This window comes from Pseudophryne corroboree, chromosome 5 (genome assembly GCF_028390025.1).
Source record: "Pseudophryne corroboree isolate aPseCor3 chromosome 5, aPseCor3.hap2, whole genome shotgun sequence".
NCBI lineage: Eukaryota > Metazoa > Chordata > Amphibia > Anura > Myobatrachidae > Pseudophryne > Pseudophryne corroboree.
This window is the reverse complement of record NC_086448.1, coordinates 446,510,329-446,536,687: the sequence shown is the minus strand read 5'-3', so window position 1 is coordinate 446,536,687 and position 26,359 is coordinate 446,510,329. Positions and strand designations below refer to the sequence as shown.

At 45.7% G+C, this 26,359-nt stretch overlaps 1 protein-coding gene across 1 annotated transcript in view; it reads right to left on the bottom strand.

The window, feature by feature from the left end:
• LOC134929613 (dynein axonemal heavy chain 5-like) overlaps positions 1–26,359 on the bottom strand; it is an 837,675-nt gene that overhangs the window by 547,785 nt on the left and 263,531 nt on the right. Inside the window, exons 27-33 of the mRNA XM_063925200.1 lie at positions 23,162–23,359; positions 17,564–17,644; positions 17,046–17,450; positions 16,838–16,956; positions 14,745–14,881; positions 13,222–13,384; positions 12,091–12,202 (exon numbers count right to left, since the gene is read on the bottom strand). Of these exons, the coding sequence (XP_063781270.1) occupies positions 12,091–12,202; positions 13,222–13,384; positions 14,745–14,881; positions 16,838–16,956; positions 17,046–17,450; positions 17,564–17,644; positions 23,162–23,359 (1,215 nt within the window). The remainder of the gene's footprint in view (positions 1–12,090; positions 12,203–13,221; positions 13,385–14,744; positions 14,882–16,837; positions 16,957–17,045; positions 17,451–17,563; positions 17,645–23,161; positions 23,360–26,359) is intronic.

Sequence of the window (26,359 nt, the reverse complement as noted above, 5' to 3'; positions counted from 1 at the left end):
TGGATATAGGACAAACAGTGCTTCTGTTTTTTTGATCCTAGCCGTTCTGGCCACGTAATCTTCAAAGCTCTGACCACATCAAGGGACTCGGAATCCTCCAAGTCCCGTGTAGCCACAGGCACGACAATAGGTTGGTTCATATGAAAGGATGAGACCACCTTAGGTAGGAATTGAGGACGGGTCTGCAATTCCGCTCTATCCATATGGAAAACCAGATAGGGGCTTTTATGTGATAAAGCCGCCAATTCCGAAACTCGCCTCGCCGAAGCCAAGGCTAACAACATGACCACCTTCCAAGTGAGATATTTCAACTCCACTGTTTGAAGTGGTTCAAACCAATGTGACTTAAGAAAACTTAACACCACGTTAAGGTCCCAAGGTGCCACCGGAGGCACAAAAGGAGGCTGAATATGCAGCACTCCCTTCACAAAAGTCTGTACTTCAGGCAGAGAGGCCAGTTCCTTTTGAAAGAAAATGGATAAGGCCGAAATCTGAACTTTAATGGAGCCTAACTTTAGGCCCAAATTCACTCCAGTCTGTAGGAAGTGAATAAAACGGCCTAGATGGAATTCTTCCGTAGGAGCATTCCTGGCCTCGCACCAAGAAACATATTTTCGCCATATCCGGTGATAATGTTTAGATGTCACGCCCTTCCTAGCCTGTATTAGCGTAGGAATGACCTAATCCGGAATACCTTTTTCCGCTAGGATCCGGCGTTCAACCGCCATGCCGTCAAACGCAGCCGCGGTAAGTCTTGGAACAGACAGGGACCCTGTTGCAACAGGTCCTGTCTTAGAGGAAGAGGCCACGGATCTTCCGTGAGCATTTCCTGCAGATCCGGATACCAGGTCCTTCGTGGCCAATCCGGAACAATGAGTATTGTTCTCACTCCTCTTTTTCTTATTATTCTCAACACCTTGGGTATGAGAGGAAGAGGAGGAAATACATAGACCGACTGGAACACCCACGGTGTCACTAGGGCGTCCACAGCTACTGCCTGAGGATCTCTTGACCTGGCGCAATACCTTTGTAGCTTTTTGTTGAGACGGGACGCCATCATGTCTATTTGGGGCAATCCCCACCGACTTGCAATCTGTGCGAAGACTTCCTGATGAAGTCCCCACTCTCCTAGATGCAGGTCATGTCGGCTGAGGAAATCTGCTTCCCAGTTGCCCACTCCCGGAATGAACACTGCTGACAGTGCACTTACATGATTCTCCGCCCAGTGAAGAATTCTGGTGGCTTCCGCCATCGCCACTCTGCTCCTTGTGCCGCCTTGGCGGTTTACATGAGCTACTGCGGTGACGTTGTCCGACTGAATCAGCACTGGTCGGTCGCGAAGTAAGGTCTCCGCTTGACGTAGGGCAATGAATATGGCCCTCAGTTCCAGGATGTTGATATGAAGACAAGTCTCTTGACTTAACCAAAGGCCTTGGAAATTTCTTCCCTGTGTGACTGCTCCCCAACCGCGGAGGCTCGCGTCCGTGGTCACCAGGATCCAATCCTGAATGCCGAACCTGCGGCCCTCTAGAAGGTGAGCACTCTGCAGCCACCACAGGAGAGAAACCCTGGCCCTGGGGGACAGGGTGATCCGCTGATGCATGTGCAGATGTGACCTGGACCATTTGTCCAATAGGTCCCACTGGAAAGTCCTTGCATGGAACCTGCCGAAGGGAATGGCTTCATATGTCGCCACCATTTTTCCCAGGATTTGAGTGCAATGATGCACTGACCCTTGTTTCGGCTTCAACAGGTTCTTGACTAGAGTCATGAGTTCCTGCGCTTTTTCTTCCGGAAGAAAAACCCTTTTCTGGTCTGTGTCCAGAATCATGCCCAAGAAGGACAGGCGAGTCGTAGGATCCAGCTGCGACTTTGGAATATTGAGAATCCAGCCGTGTCGCTGTAACACCTTCAGTGAAAGGGATACGCTGTTCTGCAACTTCTCCCGTGATCTCGCTTTTATGAGGAGATCGTCCAAGTATGGGATAATTGTGACACCCTGCTTTCGCAGGAGCACCATCATTTCCGCCATTACCTTGGTGAAAATTCTCGGGGCCGTGGAAAGCCCAAACAGCAACGTCTGAACTTGGTAATGACAATCCTGTATTGCAAATCTCAGGTACGCCTGATGAGGAGGATATATGGGAACATGCAGGTATGCATCCTTTATGTCCAGCGATACCATAAAATCCCCCCCCCTTCCAGGCTGGCGATGACCGCTCTGAGCGATTCCATCTTCAACTTGAACCGTTTTAAGTAAAGATTCAGGGATTTTAAATTCAAAATGGGTCTGACCGAACCGTCCGGTTTCGGGACCACAAACAGGGTTGAGTAGTACCCCTTCCCCCTCTGAAGCAGGGGAACCTCGGCCACCACTTGTTGAAGACACAATTTTTGAATCGCCTGTAACACTATCTCCCTTTCCAGGGGAGAAGTTGGTAGCGCCGATTTGAAAAACCGGCGAGGAGGCACCTCTTTGAATTCCAGCCTGTATCCCTGGGAAACAATTGCCCAGGGATCTACCTGTGATTGAACCCAGATGTGGCTGAAAAGTCGAAGACGTGCCCCCACTGGAGCGGACTCCCTCAGGGGAGCCCCAGCGTCATGCGGTGGATTTTGCAGAGGCCGGGGAGGACTTCTGTTCCTGGGAACTAGCTGTGTTGTGCAGCTTTTTTCCTCTGTCCTTACCCCTGGCAAGAAAGGACGATCCACGTACTCTTTTGCTTTTATTTGAACGAAAGGACTGCATTTGATAATGAGGCGCTTTCTTAGATTGTGAGGGAACATAAGGCAAAAAATTCGATTTACCTGCCGTAGCTGTGGAGACGAAGTCCGAGAGGCCCTCTCCAAACAATTCCTCACCTTTATACGGCAAAACTCCATATGCCTCTTTGAGTCGGCATCCCCCGTCCACTGTCGGGTCCATAAGACTCGCCTAGCAGAAATGGACATAGCGTTTATTCTGGAACCCAGTAAACTAATGTCTCTTTGAGCATCCCTCATATATAAGACAGCATCTTTTATATGCCCTAGGGCAGTGTTTCCAACCTCGGTCCTCAAGGCACACTAACAGTCCTGGTTTTAGTGATATCCAGGCTTGAATACAGGTGACTTAATTAGTACATCAGTTATTTTGATGTAACCATCTGTGCTGAAGCCTGGATATCACTAAAACCTGCACTGTTGGTGTGCCTTGAGGACCGCGGTTGGGAATGCCTGCCCTAGGGTCATTAAAATGGTATCCTCCTTATCAAGGGTCTCAATATCCGCTGATAAAGAATCTGTCCATGCTGCTACAGCACTACAAACCCAGGCCGACGCAATTGCCGGCCTGAGCAACGTACCAGAATGAGTGTAAACGGACTTCAAGGTAACCTCCTGCTTGCGGTCAGCAGGATCCTTGAGGGTAGTCGTATCTTGGGACGGGAGCGCTATCTTTTTTAATAAGCGTGTCAAAGCTTTGTCTACCCTAGGGGAGGATTCCCACCGTATTCTGTCCTGTGACGGGAAAGAATACGCTGTTAGAATCCTTTTGGGAATCTGCAGTTTTTTATCTGGAGTTTCCCACACTTTTTCGCATAATTCGTTCAGCTCATGTGAGGAGGGAAAGGTGACCTCAGGTTTCTTTCCCTTATACATGCGTACCCTCGTGTCAGGGACAGGGGGTTCTTCAGTAATATGCAAAACATCTTTAATTGCGAAAATCATATATCGAATACATTTAGCCACCCTTGGCTGCAATTTTGCATCATCGTAGTCGACACTGGAGTCTGAATCCGTGTCGGTATCTGTGTCAACTATTTGGGATAGTGGGCGCTTCTGAGACCCCGAAGGTCCCGGCGACATAGGGACAGACATGGGTTGACTCCCTGACTGTACCCTAGCTTCAGCTTTGTCTAATCTTTTGTGCAATAAATTAACATTAGCACTTAAAACATTCCACATATCCATCCAGTCAGGTGTCGGCGCTGCCGACGGAGACCTTATATTCATACACTCCCCCTCCTCCTTAGGTGAGCCTTCAACCTCAGACATGTTGACATATGCGTACCGACACACCACACACACACACAGGGAAGCTCTTTTCTGAAGACAGGTTCCCCACCAGGCCCTTTGTAGAGACAGACAGAGAGTATGCCAGCACACACCCCAGCGCTATATGACCCAGGAAAAAACACAGAATGTTTACCCAGTAGCGCTTATGTATAAAGTATATGCGCCAATTATGTGCCCCCCCTTCTACTTTAAAACCCTCTTTCACCGTGTGTCAAGCAGGGGAGAGTCCGGGGAGCTTCCTCTCAGCGGTGCTGTGGAGAAAAAAATGGCGCTGGTGAGTGCTGAGGGAGAAGCCCCGCCCCCTCGGCGGCGGGCTTCTGTCCCGCTCAAATTTACTAATAACATGGCGGGGGCTCTTTTTATACATGTATAGTGCCCAGCTGTACATGTATATATGTGTATTTGCCACCTGAGGTGTTTATTACTGCCCAGGGCGCCCCTCCTGCACCCTGCACCCTTACAGTGACCGGAGTGTGTGAGGTGAATGGGATCAATGGCGCACTGCTTCACTACTGTGCGTTACCTCTTATGAAGATCATGTCTTCTGCCGCCTCTGAAGTCTTTTCCTCACATACTCACCCGGCTTCTTTCTTCCGGGTCTGCGAGGAGGACGGCGGCGTGGCTCTGGGACGGACGGCGAGGGTGAGACCTGCGTACCGATCCCTCTGGAGCTAATGGTGTCCAGTAGCCTAAGAAACAGAGCCCTGAAACTCAGAGAAGTGGGTCTGTTTATCTCTCCTCAGTCCCTCGATGCAGGGAGTCTGTTGCCAGCAGGCTCCCTGAAAATAAAAAACCTAACTAAAATACTTTCTTTTACAGGAAACTCAGGAGAGCTCCCTGAAAGCACCCAGTCTCCACTGGGCACAGTATCAAACAGAGGTCTGGAGGATGGGCATAGAGGGAGGAGCCAGTGCACACCCAGATCCAAAGTCTTTCTTAAAGTGCCCATGTCTCCTGCGGAGCCCGTCTATCCCCATGGTCCTTAAAGAGTCCCAGCATCCTCTAGGACGTTAGAGAAATTGGTAACTAATGTTACTATTGAAGCCCAGCTCTAGTTCTTGGCAGTCAGCCTGATTAGATTATGAAACAATGTTTGCTACAGCAAAGCAGTACCTCGATAAAGCTTGTATGCGAAACGTACATAGGACCCCTGCCTGGTGTCCTACTGGTCTAAAAAAATGTGTTACCTCTGAATCTATTATCTTTTACTAGCTCAGCCAGATATACATATATATATATAATAGGCAGGAAGCACGATATTAATTCATTAAATATCCTGTTGAAATCTCAATGCAGTTAGATAAGAACTTACAGAAATGTTTAGTGGAAGTTATATTATGAAGGAAGTATACCTGCACATATAGGATTCACATACAGTGCTGCTGCATATATTATTACATCATTATATATCCTATATTTGCAATACCTGTGCATTAATATACTGGGGGTACGGTGGATACATTTGTTGGCAGTGCTCTCTGTGACGGACTCATTTGAACTACGGACTGTGATATGGAGATTGCCAACTCTGAGAGCCACATATTATGAGAATAAAGTATTTCTACTAACATAGATTTACAACCAAATGTGTAGTTTGCTTTAGAATAAGACCAACACTGGGCAATTAATAAACTGTAATATCGGTGTATTAAACATCAGTGTATTAAAATATCACCGTCAGTCCTGTAACCTGATCTATCTCAATTATAGATGCAGGCACGGAATCCCCTACATTGTGGAAGGACAACCTAATATGTAGTGTGCTTTAGAATAGACCAATACTGGGCAATTAATAAAGTGTAATATCAGTGTATTAAAACATCACTGTTAGCCCTGTAAACCGGGTCTATTTCAACAATAGATGCAGGTACGGAATCTCTTACTAACGAGAGCTGCTTAACTTAAACAACAATAATATACCCGATAATACGGATTCATATCACAGTACCCCCTATTGTTATCTTATTTATGGCACATGTGAGGGATTTCTAACTGCTTATGTAGTCATTTCAATACGCAGCAACAATAGACATCATATTGTCTATGGATCAAATATATAATTTATACATATGTTACACTAGCGGACAGGGGATTAGTAGCGCTAATATCCCCAAATCTGCTTTAAAGCAATAGCAATATAAACTGACGGGTGTAGTACGGCTGACCGCCGGTCAGCTTACCGTCGCCGGGATCCCGGCAGCATACCGACGCCGGGATCCCGGCGGGGAGGGGCGAGTGCAGCAAGCCCCTTGCGGGCTCGGTGGCGACCTGCGGTCGCTACGGGTTCTATTCCTACTCTATGGGTGTCGTGGACACCCACGAGTGGAAATAGTCCCTGTTGGTCGGCATGACGACCATCGGGATAGCGAGCCATCGGGATGGTGGAGGAGGTCATGTGACTGTCGGTCAGCTGACCGGCGGTCACATGAATACAGAGCCGTAACTAGACTTGTTGGTGCCCTGTGCCAGAGAGAGAATTGGTGCCCCCTTCACCCCGCTCATTTTTTGCAATAGGGACATAAGGCGCATGACTGGTGGGGAAGGGACATGGCAAGATTGATCCCAGAGAAAGCCCATGTTATGATGCCCCTTGCCACATGATAGATAGATAAGATAGATAGATAGATAGATAGATAGATAGATAGATAGATAGATAGATAGATAGATAGATAGATAGATAGATAGATAGATAATACACAAACATTTATAGACCACTGCTAGAAAATAGATTTGGAGACAAATCCTCTTTATACCATATTCATGCACTTAACTTGAGAGCTTGTCGTTATTCAGTTACAACAATACCTTTTATTAAATAATGCATTTCAATATACTGCCATACCGTGGTACTTTGTAAAAAAATAATTAGCATTGCCATTGACCAGATATATGTAGTGTGCAGCCACACATCCAATCTCTTGCAGCCACACAATACATAGATCTGCTCAGCCGCAATGCTAATCCTTTTTTCACAGAGAACAAAGTAAGCTTCTGATACTTAGAATTCTATAGCTTTCTATGCAAGGGTAGATAGCTCAATGAATAGATTGTCTGACTGCAATGCCACAGGCAATGGGTTAAAAACCCAGGTATGTCAGCATCTTAAAATGTAATAAAGGACAGTGTGACTGAATAACAAAGAAATCTCAAGTTCAGTTCATGAATATTGTATAGGTATTAGAGACAGAAGGGGTCAGGGTAGGAGACAGCGGTGGTCAGGAGATGCTGGGCTTCAAAAATAGGGGAAGCTGCAAGTGAAACTGATTAAAATGGATAATTTACAAGTGCCGCCAACAGCGCCCCCTACCCTGCAGTGCTATGTGCGGTGCCCCTTCCGCACACACCTAGTTACGGCCCTGCATGAATACCACCCAAACTGACACCCTGTGGACCAGGGGAGAGGTCGAGAGCAAAAGGAGACTATTCAACCTTATAGGATATTGCTGACCTATGCAAATTGGCAGTACTGAATCCAATATTCTAGCTGTTGTAAGATATCTGTAGTTACTGAGTACTCCGTAATAACACTCATAGTTGATTAGAAGTTGTGTACACTGAAAAATCACAGTGCAGGATATTACTATTACACGCTCTCCTCTCTGCTAAGATTCCATCAGCAAACATACTGCTTTGATGTAGCAAACATTGTTTCATAATCTAATCAGGCTGACTGCCAAGAACTAGAGTTGGGCTTCAATAGTAACATTAGTTACCAATTTTTTCAATATATTGAGTAACACATATTGTATCGATATTTAACAATTACCAATAAAAGGATACAACAAGTACATAATAAATAGACATATTAAAGACACCAAGGCTGTTTTAATTCTTTCTTTATATTTATTCTTCTCTGTATTACCTCACATTGTCGTTATCTTTTCACAATATACACTGCTCAAAAAAATAAAGGGAACACTAAAATAACACATCCTAGATCTGAATGAATGAAATATTCTTATTAATACTTTGTTCTTTACATAGTTGAATGTGCTGACAACAAAATCACACAAATATTATCAATGGAAATCAAATTTATTAACCCATGGAGGTCTGGATTTGGAGTCACCCTCAAAATTAAAGTGGAAAAACACACTACAGGCTGATCCAACTTTGATGTAATGTCCTTAAAACAAGTCAAAATGAGGCTCAGTAGTGTGTGTGGCCTCCGCGTGCCTGTATGACCTCCCTACAACCCACACAAGTGGCTCAGGTAGTGCAGCTCATCCAGAATGGCACATCAATGCGAGCTGTGGCAAGAAGGTTTGCTGTGTCTGTCAGCGTAGTGTCCAGAGCATGGAGGCGCTACCAGGAGACAGGCCAGTACATCAGGAGACGTGGAGGAGGCCATAGGAGGGCAACAACCCAGCAGCAGGACCGCTACCTCCGTCTTTCTGCAAGGAGAAACAGGAGGAGCACTGCCAGAGCCCTGCAAAATGACCTCCAGCAAGCCACAAATGTGCATGTGTCTACTCAAACGATCAGAAACAGACTCCATGGGGGTGGTATGAGGGCCCGACGTCCACAGGTGGGGGATGTGCTTACAGCCCAACACCGTGCAGGATGTGTGGCATTTGCCAGAGAACACCAAGATTGGCAAATTCGCCACTGGTGCACTGTGCTCTTCACAGATGAAAGCAGGTTCTCACTGAGCACATGTGACAGACGTGACAGAGTCTGGGGACGCCAAGGAGAACGTTCTGCTGCCTGCAACATTCTCCAGCATGACCGGTTTGGCAGTGGGTCAGTAATGGTGTGGGGTGGCATTTCCTTGGGGGGCTGCACAGCCCTCCATGTGCTCGCCAGAGGTAGCCTGGCTGCCATTAGGTACCGAGATGAGATCCTCAGACCCCTTGTGAGACCATATGCTGGTGCGGTTGGCCCTGGGTTCCTCCTAATGCAAGACAATGCTAGACCTCATGTGGCTGGAGTGTGTCAGCAGTTCCTGCAAGACGAAGGCATTGATGCTATGGACTGGCCCGCCCGTTCCCCAGACCTGAATCCAATTGAGCACATCTGGGACATCATGTCTCGCTCCATCCACCACAGACTGTCCAGGAGTTGGCGGATGCTTTAGTTCAGGTCTGGGAGGAGATCCCTCAGGAGACCATCCACCACCTCATCAGGAGCATGCCCAAGCATTGTAGGGAGGTCATACAGGCACGTGGAGGCCACACACACTACTGAGCCTCATTTTGACTTGTTTTAAGGACATTACATCAAAGATGGATCAGCCTGTAGTGTGTTTTTCCACTTTAATTTTGAGGGTGACTCCAAACCCTGACCTCCATGGGTTAATAAATTTGATTTCCATTGATAATTTTTGTGTGATTTTGTTGTCAGCACATTCAACTATGTAAAGAACAAAGTATTTAATAAGAATATTTCATTCATTCAGATCTAGGATGTGTTATTTTAGTGTTCCCTTTATTTTTTTGAGCAGTGTATGTTTGTAATATTTCACACAAATGTTCTTGTATCCAGTGTGATATATTATCCACTTTTAGGACACGAATAAAAGCTATATTTTAAATCTTGTGCACCACTTAACAGATCGCCTTTCTCTCTTTGTTTGTGCTGATACCTGCAAGTCCCACAGTGCCACAATGTGCATGTGTGACATCTTGTGAACATTGCAAGATCTTGTGTGCAGGCAGACCACTGCAGACGGGATGCGGTCGGAATCCTGATGCTGGAACACAGACTGCAGACATCCTGAGGGCAAGTATTGTGGTTGGCGTTAGGGTCATATGTGTTAGAGTTAGGCCCCCTCCCCCCCCGCATCTTAGCCCTAGCTGCCACCCCAGGTGGGTTATAGGAGGGGATAGGTAAATGAATTACCCTGTCCCCTGTTGGCATTTTCAGGATGCCGCTGTCGGTCATGATTACATATCACACCGCTACAGACACCGCCCTTGGTCAGTACACTTGTCAGCAATTATTCCTACTGATATATGAAAAGACTATAAGTCACAAATGTGTGCATATCGTTTTTTCTTAACATCTGCATGTCTGTCTGTCTCCATACAATAGTAAGGTGACAGCAAAATCTTCAATGTTTGCAGATAACATAGAGAAAAAAAATCAGGTCCTATGTCATCTCATCTGTACACTGCATGGAGGTCACGCAGCACATTCCACAGTAGCAGAAAGGGAGTGGATTATATTCTGCCCCATGGGGGTTCGCAAACCAAAAAAGCACACTAATGGGCAAAACCATGTTGCACAGTAGGTGGAGCAGATGTAACATGTGCAGAGAGAGTTAGATTTGGGTGGGCTGTGTTCCGACAGAAATCTAAATTTCTAAAGCAGCCAGTATTTACCAAGCACAGAAGCAATATAACACACCCAAATCTAGCTCTCTCTGCACATGATACATCTGCCCAGTGGCGGAACTAGCGAGCGGTGGGCCCAGGTGCGACAAAATCATTTGGGCCCCCCCTTCCCCCATCCCATCCAAGTCCACCCCCTCACCCCTGGAGAGGATCTAGTGAGGGGGACCTGCTCAGGGCCAGAGAAATGAATACCTAGCAACAGTGCCGTAACTAGACATTTTAGCACTGTGTGCAAGAAACGGCATCGGAGCCCCACCCCTGCATGCAAAACAGGGGCAGTACGCACCGTAAGCGTGCGCAAAAATACATAGGGGCATGTCTTCGTGGGGAAGGGGTGTGGCCACAAAATAATACCAATTCATAAAACGGTGCACAGTAGTCTCCATTATTCAAATTACGCCGCACAGTAGCACCACTACACCAGGTAGAGACCCTTTTACACATTACGGCGGACAGATTCCCCTTTTTACACATTAAGGCAGACAGCGTCCCCTTTTTACACATTACGGCAGACAGCGTCCCCCTTTTTACACATAACGGCAGACAGCGTGCCCTTGTTACACATAGCGGCAGACAGCGTACACTTTTTACACATAACGGCAGACAGCGTGCCCTTTTTACACATAACGGCAGACAGCGTCCCCTTTTTACACATTACGGCAGACAGCGTGCTCTTGTTACACATTACGGCAGACAGCGTCCCACTTTTTACACATTACGGCAGGCAGATTCCCCCTTTTTACACATTGCGGCAGACAGCATCCCCTTTTTACACATTACGTCAGGCAGGCTCCTCGGTGCAGTTTCTGGCAGAGATCCCGGGCAGGAGAGAAGGAGGAGGATGGAGGTGGAGGAGGGAGCCGCAGCAGCGCTGTGTTATTGGTGGAGGCGCTGCTGCTGCTGTCCCTCTGCTTCACTATAGGCTGTTCTCCGCCGCTGTGAATGCTGGGATGCGCTTCACAGCGGAGGAAGACAGCCTATAGTGAAGCAGAGGGACAGCAGCAGCAGCGCCTCAACCAGTAACAAAGCGCTGCGGAGGCTCCCTCCTCCACCTCACCCCGTACCGCTGCGCTCCTCTCCTCTCTCTCCGGGCAGCTGTGTGCTGCGGGCAGCGGTTGCCCGCAGCACACAGCGGCATGTAATGAGTCAGTTTGACTCATTACATTCTTTGGGCCCCTGGACAGTGGCGGGCCCCAGTGCAACGCACTGGTTGCACTGGCGGTAGTTCCGCCTCTGCATCTGCCCCACCTGCAGTGCAACATGGATTTGTCCAATTGCTAACTTTTTTGGTTTGCTAACAACTGTGAATATTAACAGCGGGATCACTGCTTTTAGATGGGCGGGGGCGAGCGCAGCGAAGCCCTTGCGGGTTCGCTGCACTCGCCACGCAGCGGGCTAAGTGTCTCTCTGCACTTGCCACAGGTTCTATTCCCACCCTATGGATGTCGTGGACACCCACGAGTAAGAATAGTCCCTGTCCCATGCCGACTGTCTGGCTAGTCACTGTTCAGGATCCCGGTGTCGATATAGTGACCGGCAGTCTCCCGACCGCCGGTCACATAACCGCATCCCTTTTAAAGTACATATGGAATCTAGCAGCATGAGTAGGGAAATATGATGGCAGTTGGGGTCTGTTAGCTCTGTAAACTTTTATGTTTTTAACAGTAACATAATATGGAAGCAGAATATACTGTCTTACTTTGTTTGACATCATCTCAAGCAGAGGGCAGCTCTCACTGAAATCATCAATCTTAGTCTTCAAGTCATTAAATGCTTGCCACTCTTTCAATGCTTTGGGCAGCTTGCGAATTCTAAAAACAAAGGCAAAATAGCATGTATTTACAATGGCAAGCATTATTTGACATTTAATAGGGAGAAGCAGAAGAAGGGAGAGAAAAATAATGAAAAGGAGAAGAAGGATAAAAATAAGGATGAGAAGAAGGAGAAGGATAAAAATAAGGAAAAGAAGATGGAAATGAAGTAGGAGAAGAAGACTAAAACCCCTTTTCCACTAGCTCTAAAAAATAGTAAATGCGCGGGGGCATGTGTAGTGTAAACGGAAGCCGTGTCAATGCGACAAGGCTTCCGTTCACAGTGTATGGAAGGGCAGCGCTGGGAGATCATGTGTTCTCCCAGCGCCGCCCCTGCCGCGTCAGCAGCAGCGTCACCAACCCGGCAATATGTCAGGTTGGTGAGCTCAGTGAGAAGGGGGCTCTAGCACGGGCCGCAGCTGTGTCAGGCTCCCGGCTGCGACCCATGCTACCAAGTGGAAAAGGGGTATTAGTTAAAGTAGTTACATTAGTAAGATATTTATTTCAAAAGATTGTGCAGGCACACAGCTTACTCTATCACTTTATTTAGATGTCCAGAATAAAAAATTGGCACAACTAATAATCTGATTTTTTGGTAATGAAAATAATCCTTTGTCCTTCTAGCAACTAAAGAGGGGTACACATGGAGAGATCTGTGCTTAATTTCGAAGCAATCTGACTAGATTGCATAGAAATTAAGCATGGACCTCTCTGTGTGTATGCCCCATAGCGATAGCGATGCATGGCCCCGTCTGGCTCTGGGAGAGTCCTCAGTTATAAGCCTGTGCTTGTCCTGGACCTGTCTGTGTGAGGTATAAACGCCACAACGTCAGGGTGCTGTAGTGGAGCCCTGCTCTGTGTGGTGATCAGTACAAAACAGACCGCAATAAGTCTTATTTTATCTACTTGGTATTTGCCATATTGCTTGTCTGGATACCTGACACATACAGCACAATGCCCCACTAATACGATTAATAAAAAAACAGAAATACAGAAAATGATTTTAAAAAGATACGTACCGGTTTTGGAAATCCAAAAGTTCATTATTTATTTTCTCAATGTCCAGGTCAGTCCACAAGATTTCATAGTATCCATTAATGTTTTCTATAACTGCATTATAAAGTCCATATAGTTTCTGCAGCAAAGAGAGCTCACGCTTTATCCTTTGCAGATCAGGGTATTCTGAAAAAAAAGATTAGTGAAAAAAATTGTACTTTTGAGAATATTGGTGTAAGCATATAAGTAAGTACACACAGAGGCGGAACTACCACCAGTGCAACCAGTGCGTTGCACTGGGGCCTGCCTCTGTCCAGGGGCCCAAAGCATGTAATGAGTCAAACTGACTCATTACATGCCGCTGTGTGCTGCGGGCAACCGCTGCCCGCAGCACACAGCTGCCCGGACAGAGAGGAGAGGAGCGCAGCAGTACGGGGGAGAAGGAGAAGGAGGGAGGCGGAGGAGGGAGCCGCAGCAGCGCTTTGTTACTGGTGGAGGCGCTGCTTCTGCTGGCCCTCTGTTTCACTATAGGCTGTCATCCGTCACTGTGAAGTGCATCCCAGCATTCACAGCGGCGGAGAACAGCCTATAGTGAAGCAGAGGGACAGCAGCAGCAGCGCCTCCACCAATAACACAGCGCTGCTGCGGCTCCCTACTCCACCTCCCTCCTCCTCCTTCTCTCCTGCCCGGGATCTCTGCCAGAAGCTGCACCGAGGAGCCTGAGCCAGCAGGGAGGGTAAGTATAATTAATTTCTTTCTTTCTCTTTCTTTCCCTTTCTTTCTTCATGTACAAAAAGGGGGACTGTCTGCCGTAATGTGTAAAAAAGGGGAATCTGCCTGCCGTGATGTGTAAAAAGGGGACGCTGTCTGCCGCAATGTGTAAAAAGGGCACGCTGTCTGCCGTAATGTGTAACAAGGGCACGCTGTCTGCCGTTATGTGTAAAAAGGGGACGCTGTCTGCTGTTATGTGTAAAAAGTGTACACTCTCTACCGCTATGTGTAACAAGGGCACGCTGTCTGCCGCAATGTGTAAAAAGGGCACACTGTCTGCCGTAATGTGTTACAAGGGCACGCTGTCTGCCGTTATGTGTAACAAGGGCATGCTGTCTGCCGCTATGTGTAAAAAGGGCATGCTGTCTGCCGTATGCTGTCACCCATATGTATATTTGCGCGCGCCTGCGGCGCACACTGCCCCTGTTTTCCATGCAGGGGTGGGGCTCCGATGCCGTTTCTTGCACACAGTGCTAAAATGTCTAGTTACGGCACTGTTGCTAGGTATCCATCTCTCTGGCCCTGAGCAGGTCCCCCTCACCAGATCCTCTCCAGGGGTGAGGGAGTGGACTTGGATGGGATGGGGGGGGGGGGGGGGGGGGGGGGAAGCATTTTGTGTCGCACCTGGGCCTACCGCTCGCTAGTTCCGCCACTGAGTACACACACACTGTTTCTACACTGTATGTTTGTGCCACTCTCATATCTTGAACACTTGAATCTAAATGTCTGTGCCACTGATCATTCAGCTTGACGCTATTATAATTATGGTGTTTACCTGTAATTGGGAGGCCAAAAAGTTCTTCACCTCCAGAAAAAGTAACATATTTTCTCCACAGTTCATCAAACTTGGCTTGGAAGACCTGTAATCTATCACTTGCTTCCCTGGGAGGTATGCCTTCAACACCAGGACCACTGTGGATGTGGGTGATAAAATTTAGTACTTTTGTAGAATTATTATTACATTTTATTTATAAGGTTCCACATGTGTTTTGCAGCGCCATACAAAGGACAGTACAGGGAGACAAAACTTAGCATTACAGTAAATAAATAACAAAAATAGAGTACAGGTAACATAGAGCACCACAATTCTCAAAACATAATACAGCTAAGGTGTAAGTAGCGAGGGAGTAATCATCGTACTACTTGGGGCTGGCGGCCATAAATAGAGATGAGCCTTTACCAGCAGGAGAAAAAGCGGGTAAAGATGGTCGCTGAGTAGGAGAGATCTGTGAGTGAAATGTGTTGAGAAGAGGGCTTTGACAACAAGAGGAAAGAGGGCCCTGCTCTGAAGAGCTAAGAATCTAGTGGGAAGGGGCAGACAGATGACATGAGGTGCAAACAAGCAGGAGGTAGTCTGATGGCAGTATGTAAGCAAAGCAGAGATGTGCAAGGCATGAGGCAGGGGGATGGATGAGCAGCCTCAGGACTAGGTTATGCATCGGAGGGGTACGCTTTTATGAATAGGTGGGTTTTCAGTGCCTGTTTGAAGCTCTGCAAGGTCAGGGAGAGTCTAATGGAGCATGGAGCGGAGCGCGTTCCACTGAAGGGGTACAGCACGGGCAAAATCTTGAACTCGAGCATGAGAAGTAGTGACCAGGGTAGAGGAGAGGTGATGGTCATTGACCGACCGTAGGAGGCGGGAGGGAGTATGAAGGGAGAGGAGGTTGAAGATGTAGGGAGCACTGGAATTAGAGATGGCCTAGTATGTGGGGGTGAGGAGTTTGAAGAGGATTCTGTAGGGGAATGGGAGCCAGTGCAGATTTTGTCGAAAGGGAGTGGCAGATGTGGAGCGGCGGGAGAGGAAGATAAGCCTAGCTGCAAAGTTGAGGACAGATTGGAGGGGAGCAAGATGGGAGCAAGAGAGGCCAGTGAGGAGCACATTGCAGTAGTCAAGTCGTGAGATGACCAGTGAGTGGATGATAAGTTTAGTTGCACTCTGGGAGATAAATGGCTTGATGCGAGGAATGTTGCGTAGCTGGAACCGACAGGATTGTAACAGAGCTTGGATGTGGGGTGCAAAGGAGAGGGAGGAGTCAAGAGTGACGCCCAAGCAGTGGACTTGGGGTACGGGGGAGAATGACAGACTACATACATTTGGCATCATAAAGAAGTTTTCAAGGAAACAGCAGAATGCAGAATATGGCAGAAAGATGTACAATACAGCGCAGTCTCTTGGTGTAACATGGCAGTCTTTTGCTGTAACATGGCAGTCTCTTGGTGTAAAATGGCACTGAAACTTTCTCACAGCAAATAATAGAGTTGAGTCGACACTGGTGTTGACATTATTAGTGTCGATATTTTTACAACATCCTCAAATAATAATAAAGAACACATCCAGAACACAGCCACCCAACCTCAGGACCAAATCATTTAGGACAGTATGCTTTTCTGTCCAAGTACCAACTAGCTTCCATCATAGTACATTAGTAAGCTATCCAGAGACATGCATAATGGTAAGGAGCATTGACAGCCTGCCAAACGTCATCTCTATCCTCTACATTTACCTGCAACACTTCTCATTTTGAAGGAAAGAAAATGCTTTAACACTATTTCTTTTAGCCGATTATATAGTTTAAAGTTCAGGTGAACGTCTGGGGCTCAGACACAGGGTAAAGGTTCTTAGAATGAAGAAAGCTAAAAAGAAGATATTTGATCTGCAATTACATAACGCCCTATAAACAACAAGTAGAACTGAACGCACAGTTAGTTGGACTATTGTAAAAAAAAGAAAAAAAAATAATTAGGCCAAAAATAACTAAGCCCAAAATCTCAGAATTCTTGAACTGGAAATGAATAGATTTGCTGTTCACTACTGCCAACACATCCATAGGCAGAGGCAGTAACCTACTTTTAACAACCTATACTTACGATATATCGTAGTCTTTATAAAACTCGCTAGAATCAACCTGAAACTTTTTCACACCATCCAGTAAATCTGTTTTCATCTCTGGTTGCACCTTCATCAGTAAATTCTGGGATTGGACAACCTGTTAAAATATATATAAAAAAAAAGAAATCAATAACAGCCGCAAAGATGATTAGGTTCTTAATGCACAATCAGAAAACGCATCTCTACCTGTGTGTTCAAATTCTTCCAGGCATAAGCTAACCCATCTACACGCTCAGCGTTTCCATCCTGAAACAACAGCTCATATTTCACAAGAAGGCTGTGGGACTCCTCAATAGGTCCAATCATCATGTCAATTTTAATTTCTGACTCCCTGATCTCTTTCAGAGCATCCATGGCTCCACGCACATCATCAAGGTCATTAATTGGTCGGTTTAATCTCTTGTTAAGGTTATCAATAAATGAATAGATCTCATCCATATCCATAGCAGCCTTTTTATTTAAAGCAGAGCCTATTGCTCGCTTCCACCTGCGGCACTCTTGTACCAGCGCCATTTTCAGACAATCAGTGGAGAAATCGACAGATCCAACAATGCAGTGAGGTGGAAGTTCACTAATTTGACTTTCCAATTGCTGTAAAGATAAGATTAAAATGATAAGACACAACATACTGTAAGTACTTGTACTATAAAGGAAAACACAGCAATCAGAAGATGATGTTCTAAAGCAATTAATAATTTACTTACTGAATAGTGATTCAATTGACTTCGAAATTCGGACATCACTGGATTAGTATCCAGGAATTCTTTCACTTTTTCATCAACATCCTATAAAAAGGCAGGGACAAAAAAAAAGATTTAAACAATCTGTGTTATTGAACAATTTTAATGTGCAAGCAAGAGGAACAAAAGAAATGAGGGAGCGGGTAGGGACTGATACAAGAAAATCTACCATCCAATACATTTTGCAAGGTAAAAAGTCCCACCATCCAATACATTTTGCAACACTCTTGCCCGATATATCATTTCCGGCTAAATCGGAATGACATATCGACTGGATCATTCAGTGTATACACGTGATTGTACACTCCCGCGGGTCGTTAGCCATGTCTTCTGGTTGGCCCTGCTGTAGAGTCAACCAGAAGACACCGAATGCAGCATGGCATAGTCCGTCACTCTGTTTTGCCCTGCATCGTGCAAGTGTGTGTGTGCACTTGCCAATTCAGGGTCCCATTGCCCACCGAATCGGCTGGCTACACAGCGTTCTGATGTGTAGCCGGCATTACTGTGTAGTTTTACAACAGCTGGAGAGCCACAGGTTGGCCAGGCCTGCTGTATAGCATACCATAAGAATGACATGCAAACTATTACAAAGTAGCAATCTCACAACATAAAAGAGCAACATAAAACATGCAATAGGTTCAGATTTATATACTTATTGGCCTGAAGAGTCTTTAATAAAAAGCAATGGTGTACTACAGTACATAACTTCTAGACATTTACAACTACATTGACTGTTTTGCTAACAGATGACTGCAAGACTATAATAATTTAGCTGCTATACACGGTCATTGGAAATACACGTGCCCAATATTAACAATTATGCTTTTATAATTGTCTTTCCGCAATGTCCAACACCATCTTATTTGATGCCTGAACTATGTTAATTAGCCAGCTATTATGGAATAACCACAAAATAATTATTTAATGCCATATACAGTGATGCTTCATGTTCAACCAATGTTAATTGAGAATATTTCTTGATCTTGAAAATAGCAAGATTCTAGTTCTCATATATGTTAAAGCACCAATTACCAAAATACATACATATATATACAGTATATGTGTGATGTGTTCCGGCATTCACCCTATTATCATCATGGTGCCCTCCTTGGGTGATGAATCCGTATGTAGCGTTGGGAGAATAGTGTCAGCAGTAAATGACTGTGCTTTTAATTCCTAATGATGGATGGACGCCCCAAAACATATGTAGAATAAAAGCATGGTCATTTACTGCTGACACAGCCACCTTGTGTATTGTATATAGAGAGGCACAAATGGGTCAGCATTAAGAGGGATTGCTGACTCTAGTAGTGCCATAGGGGAAGCCAGGGGTATCCCCAGGTAAGCTGGCTCTCAGATGCTGTGGTTGCCATTACCATGTGGCCTTACACTGGGAATTTAACCCAGATATATATATGTAATTATTTATGGGGTGGGTGTGGGGTGCAGTGGCCCCTGTGTCGGTGTGGGTGGGCTGCTGCAGGTCGGCACACCCTAACACTTTATTAACACTTATTATTTTTCCTATCACTTTGTATATATTATTTTAATCACACCACTTACATAGCACTTCTGTGCTTCTTATTAACCCCTATTTTCACCTGTGTGCTGACCTGGGGTGGCCGACCTGTGCCGACATTGTGGGGTCCTGCACCCCAGGCCCATACCTAGTATTAGGGACCCCCAGTGACGGAGAAGCCTTGTCGATCGGCCTGGGGGCTTAACCCTATATCTGCAGATATACGCAACTAAGATCTCCGTATTATCTGACTATTATTATATAGTAATATTATTCACTCGGTGTGCATTAGGGAACACAGTTTTTTTCCTACACAGTCTCCGGAATGCCACCTATTTTTCCAACTAAATATATATGCTCATAGGCCTCTTTTTATTCTAATCCAACACACAATACCACAACGGGTAGTTACGCCCTATGGTTTTTACCCAGTCAACTTAAGTGCATTTGCCGTGTATGCCTCATATTGTCTCCTATGGACAGTGGGGCATGGTCACTCCTCTGTGCATTGGTCCACCTAGGGTGTTAATCACTGCCCAGGTGATGGAATATCTAGAGTGGGGGAAAAGTTCCCTCCAAAACCAACTTCCAGAAATCTGCTAAGGGACCCAGTTCAACATATTTAGCCTGAATCCAAGTTTCAAGATGGGCAACCAAGATCCCAGGCAGAGTTTACTGGGCACAAAAGGGAAGCTCCTTGGAGCTCCATGAAACCATTTAGCTGGCTATGTTGGCCAGCTTTCCATGACAGTCTCATGGAGGAGGCTGTATGGGAAGGTATTCTGCCCCTGGGAGGATGCAGGGGGGCTTAGCAGCCCACAGTGCACTGCAGATTCCCCCTAGACCACCAGGGAAAGGGTAAGTGCATTTTACCCTCTTATTATTATTATAATACACTAGTTACCAAACAGAGCTACTGGGAGCTGGGGCTCTGTCATGGTGAGATACTGTAGGTGCACCACAAAATGGAGCAACACTAGAATTGTTCCATCGGGCACCAGCTAGCGGTCGCCGGCACACCATAGAGGTGAAGAGCAGTGTTAGCCTTTTATTATATAGGGTATACATGCACACAAAAGCATACAATGGAATGAATAAGGTTTCAATCACTTATTTCCTTACTTTTTATTTTTAATGCTACCATATTTCTCAGATGATTAAAACCAATTTTTATAATGTTAAGAAAAGTTATATTTTAACTTCTTAAACAGAACAACTCCTTTTGCTGTATTTAATCTGTATAAAGTTCTATGTAATAGCACCCCCTAGCCTGATATAAGAAAAACATGTGAAATAATATGTATATGTAGTGATTTCTTATATTCACAAGACTATGCAAAATACTAGTGCAAAGGGTCCTCTGATGTTTTTTGTGCCTGGTCAACCTATAAAGCAAATGCACAGTATGGGAATAAGTTTTAATCACCTCTTTGAACTTTCAAGTAGCTATCATTTATTGCCCTACTGACCCTCCCTCCAAATTTCTTGTTAACCTTTATTCCTGGCTCCCCCACCTCCTCTCTTCAGACCTTCCTTTCCTCATCTCAGATGACTTCAATATCCCTATCAATGTATCCCCATAGAATCCTCTGCCTCCAAACTCCTTACTTTCACATAATAACTTGATCTTTCCCAATAGACCTCCACGCCCTCTCGTGAGTGGACACTCATTTGATCTGGTCTTCATTCACCGTTGTGATATTTCTGATTACACCAATTCTCCATTCCCCCTCTTTTACAATCATCTTCTGAACGATAATGCCCGATTTCAGCCAATTTAGGGCATTCTGGCCGATATATCGGGTGAAATCGGGCATTTTGGAGGTGTTTCCGATCTGATTAGATGCACGTTCCCATGAGGGTCGGATCAGCTCCCCTAGATCGTTAGTGTTGCACTCGTGATATGTCGGTTCCCGCAGGCATGGCTGGGATCGTATACGATATATCGCATGCAAAATGTACCAAATCGTATGGAATCGTATGGAACCACTCTCTGGAAGCTCCTGGGAGAGTTCAAGGGAAAGCGCCTCTGACTTCAGCCTCAGACATATCGTTCTAGTGTATGGGGCCCTTAAGACCCTTATCAACTCACCAGTCATCTCCAGATAGAACTACTGTAACATCCTCCTAATTGGCCTCCCAGACTCTCACCTCTTTCCACTACAATCTGTCCTTAATGCTGCTGCCTAACTTTTCTTCCTATACAAACGCACTATGTCTGCCTTCCATATCCTAAAATCTCTACACTGGCTCTCCTTCCAGTTTGGTACCCAATTCAAGAATCTCACAACTAAATTACAAATACCTCACCTCATCCTCTCTAATTATATCTCTGACCTAATTGTATTTCACACTCCCGCCCCCCCAATGTAAGAATGTAAGCTCTTATGAGCGAGACTCTTGTGCTTAGCCTTACGTTTTATTATCATTTGCTCCATACTCCCCACAATGGGACCTAACCCTACTGTGGCCCTGCTGCTTATTTGACTGGTATGATTGCTGATGCAGCAATGTTTATAAATCATGTCCTTGTTTATAAACCATATCCTTGCCCTGCATTTTTTTGTACTGTAAGTCATGGCTTTCTATTGTACTTTGTAATGCACTGCAGTACCATTGTGGAACATAGAAATAAAAGGATAATAATTCAAACAATATACTGTGGTGAGTTGACTCATCTGCAAAATGGGACAAATTAGACAGAACTCAGGATGGGTTCACTACGGCTGGCCGGCGGTCGGGCTCCCGGCGACCAGCATCCCGGCGCCGGGAGCCCGACCGCCGGCTTACCGACAGCTTGGCGAGCGCAAATGAGCCCCTTGCGGGCTCGCTGCGCTCTCCACGCTACGGGCACGGTGGCACGCTACGCGCGCCACACTATTTTATTCTCCCTCTATGGGGGTCGTGGACCCCCACGAGGGAAAATAATTGTCGGTATGCCGGCTGTCGGGCTCCCGGCGCCGGTATACTGAGCGCCGGGAGGCCGACCGCCGGCAAACAGAAGACCACCCCTCAGGATAGACAGAATTTCCCCAGTCAATCTCTAAGATATAGACTTTTAATGGACTTTCCGTTTGGTAGCACTTTAAATTCATATGTATACATAAATCAATCTGCTTCTGCCATTGGTCAAAACAATACATTAACACAGTGGTTCCCAAACTTTCTTGAATCACGGCACCCTAGAGTATCAGAATCTTTTTCAAGGCACCCCTAGGCCAAAAGTTTCTTATTGAGAAATTTAGAAAGAAATATTAAATTAAGAGAACTGTGTTTATATGTCACCCTTAGGTTTAATTGTGTGATGAGGGACACGATTTGCCTCTGTTTGACCACATATTTTATGATTGCATACCTCCCAACTGTCCCGATTTTCGCGGGACAGTCCCGTTTTTTGTGGACTGTCCTGCTGTCCCACCCGCGGGCCGCAGTGTCCCGCGGTGGGGGGGGGCAGTTGGGAGTCTCTGTGTCTCGCTGCCCTGCTTAGCAGAGCAGCGGTGAATAGACGCTGTGCGCATGCGCACAGCGTCTATTCACTGGAGACAGAGGGAGAGGGGGCATGCCAGCGGCTCACAGAGCGCTGGGCATGCCCCCTCAGTGATGAAAATGGGGGCGTGACTCGCGATCGCGGGTCCTCCCGCAAAGCCACGCCCCTTTTTAGTAGGCCACGCCCCTTTTCGGGAGCGTGTCCCTCCATAGAGAACTGTAAAGTTGGGAGGTATGTGATTGCCAGCCACCAATACTGGCTTTGCCTATTACATTGACCAATAAATAATTTAAATTGGTCCTGGACCATCAGTCGAAGGCACCACTGCAAGTGTCCTGGGGCACCCCAGGGTGCCAGGGCATACAGTGTGACAACCACTGCATTAACATATAAAATTCTATTCCATTATTGACACATTTTCATTCTCTACATGCTGTAAGAGACAATAGTCATTTACCAAGTGCCTACATGTTCTGTTTAAGGTTAATGTAAATAGATTATTTTGTTTTAATGCATATGTATGAACAACAACATATACAGAAGTTACATTTCTCACCTGATTCCAGATTCCGGAAAATGTAGTAAAACTGTTGAGAACATCAGATGCGTCTGTTTTAAGAGACAGGATAATAGAGCTAAGCTGGATTACCACTTTGGTCACATCTTTATGTTCAGTGATTTGCTTATCCAATGGCTTCAGCACAACCATCTTGGTAAGTTCATCGCCTAGATCTCTGGCAGCATTTTGCTCCAACTGTTGAAGTATAAGAAAGAATAAGCCAATATAATAGCAATCACTATGAGTTGTATGGCGGCCACCACACTAAGCATAAAATGATAGTATTACATTTGGTAACACACTTGTGCAACAGGAGAATAGTGGCATTATTTGTATGGGGTAATCACAACATTCAAATTCAGAAAAAGACTTCCGGTTCCGGCGTCTATGTGAGGAGACGCTTCTCACTAGGGCTCTCTGGCACCCCCGGCTACCGGACCTCCTAGAGCCAGCATCCCAACACTGACAGTGGTGCTTTTGGCCTTAAATTGAAGGGGAACACCCAGGGAGCTATATAGACAAATTTTTGTCCGCCTCTATGCCCCCAAAAGTGCAGCGTAACAAGATTGAGAAGCGGGTCCCAGAACCCAAGATGACCGCCGCTCCTCCTCAGCATGTGTCTGTGGCCTCTCCCAGCTGTACCACTACGGCACCCATGATATCACTGGAGTCAGCAGATTGCCCAGGTCAGTTAACTGGGTCTCCGGTTACATATACAGATGTGGTCCGCGCGGTGCAGGATGCCATGGGGCCTATAATGGAGGCGCATACTGCTAAATGGCAACAGGCTTTGCTGGACGTTAAGTCACAAATGAAACAGTTGTCTAAGTCAGTGGGGGCCACGGAACAGCGCTTAGGAGAAACTTTTCAAGATGTGTCAGTTTTGAAATCCGATTATGCAGCTTTGCAAAAATCACACTACCAGTTGATTACAAAGGTCGATGATTTGGAAAATCGCTCAAGAAGATGTAATTTACGTATCCTCTGTCTTTCTGAGGACATGAAAGGTCCTGCATTATTTACATTTTTACAAACATCGCTTCTAGATTTGCTGGACATTACTGACTCTTGCACTGGGATTGTGATTGAGTGGGCACATAGATTGGGTCCTCCCCGCACTACACCTAACAGTCGCCCACGTGTTGTGATTTTCAAGTGCCTCAGCTTTGTGCATAAGGAACTTATATGGACAGCGTCCAGGCGTCACAGAGACTTGCAGTGGGAGGGTTCCCCATTTTGTACCAGGCTAGCCAAAGCAAATAGGAAATTTGCACTACTGTTTCCAGCACGCCTCCGCTTATTTGACGGTTCTTCTTTCAAGGACTTCTCCACTGAGGCGGATGCGGAAGGATACCTCCTGGAGTCCTCTGTGGAGGATCCGTAAGCTACACCTGCTGCTTGCTCTCCTACCCATGATTTATAGCTCTTGTACTGCAAATATTTGCTGACATTTAATCTCTCCTGTTGTCATTCTCAATGCTAACTATTTTTTTGTCTCCCATTTATGTCTGATTGAGGTTAAAGTTGCTATATTATGTTTTTCATATTCCTTATGGGTCTGCTTTCCGTTTTATCTACCTCTCTGTATAATACTACAGCCGGCCCTGTTGGAATCTCTGCTGTTAGAGGTACTTTACTCATTTCCTTACTGGGTGTTGTATCAATCAGCTCACCGTACTATAGGCTTCGCGCCCAGGTATTAAATCACTGCAATGCTGCTAGCTTGCAGTGTACTGCTACTTTAGGATGGTCCACTTTATTGTTTTCACTGTATTATTTTCTTTTATAGCCAGGGGATGCCTAGAGCACCCCATATTGTTACTCTTCTGATCTGTACACGGATTAGTTGCTGTGTACAATTTTGATACCGGTTGTTGTTATACGCCTATGGTGTAGGAATGTGTGTCCGTTTCTGGTCCTGCATTCCTATGTGGTTTTTGTGTTCGTATTTGTTTACCACCCCCTCTCCCCTCCTTCCTTACTTCTCCCCTTTTCTCCTCTCTACTGTGTCCTGTGTTGTGTATCTCCATGGTACCTCATTTCGATCCTAATGTTATTTCAAATAAACTAAGGGGTTCAGACCGACATGACTGTTTTCCCATTGAGTCATTATGATGAGTCTAAAATTAGGCACATTTAATGTCGGGGGCTTCCATTGCCCCATCAAAGGAAAGGAGATTTTAATATACCTCAACAAACTGCATTTAGATGTGGTTTACTTACAAGAGACGCACCTGCTCCCTCCTGAGGTTGAAAAGTTAAATGCATTACGTTGGAAAGTATTGGTTTCGGCACCCTTTTCCTCCAAGGCTAGGGGTGTTGTTATTTTAGTAAGACAAGCTATTGCCACTACCTTACATTCCTCCAGCATTGATCCTCAAGGCAGATATGCTATTGCCGATGTAACGTTAGACCAGACCAGATTGATTTTATGCAACATATATGCCCCTAATGTGTATTCCAGTGTTTTCTTTTTACGTATAATCACTAAGCTACATGCCTTTGGTACTGCCCCGCTACTGCTAGGAGGGGATTTTAATATTGTCTCTTCTCACATGCTTGATAGATCCACATCCCGACTGACTCAGAAACAAGCCCCAAAGATAGGCATCCCATACATTCAACAACATTTACATGTGATTGATGCCTGGAGGGCATCTCATCCTGTGGAAAGAGACTATACCTGTCTCTCAGCAGCACATGGTTCCCTCTCCAGGTTAGATTACTTGTTAATTTCTGAGTCCCTGTTTACTAGGATTATTGACACCTCTATTGAACCTATCTGTCTTTCAGATCACGCAGTCACATGGCTCAGTTTCTCTTTGCAGCACGACAGGGGTCCCTATAGGCAATGGAGATTCCCATCACATTTAGCTAATTCAGCAACCTTACGCTCTGCTTTAGAAGCTTCCTGGAGCAATTATAAATGTAATAATGGGGATTGTGAAGTAGACTCTCCCTTACTATTTTGGCAAACATTTAACCTGTCATACGTGGGGATATTTTTTCTTTTTGTGCACATAGAGAAAAATCTCAACGTGCGGTTTATATTGAGCTGCAAACCGCTCTGTCGGATGCATATCATATGTTTCTTACTGCTCCTACTTCTGCTCATAAAGATAAATATCTCTCAAGTAAAATAGCATTTGACACTATGCTTTCAGAATGTGAATCTAAATACTCTTTTTACTCCAG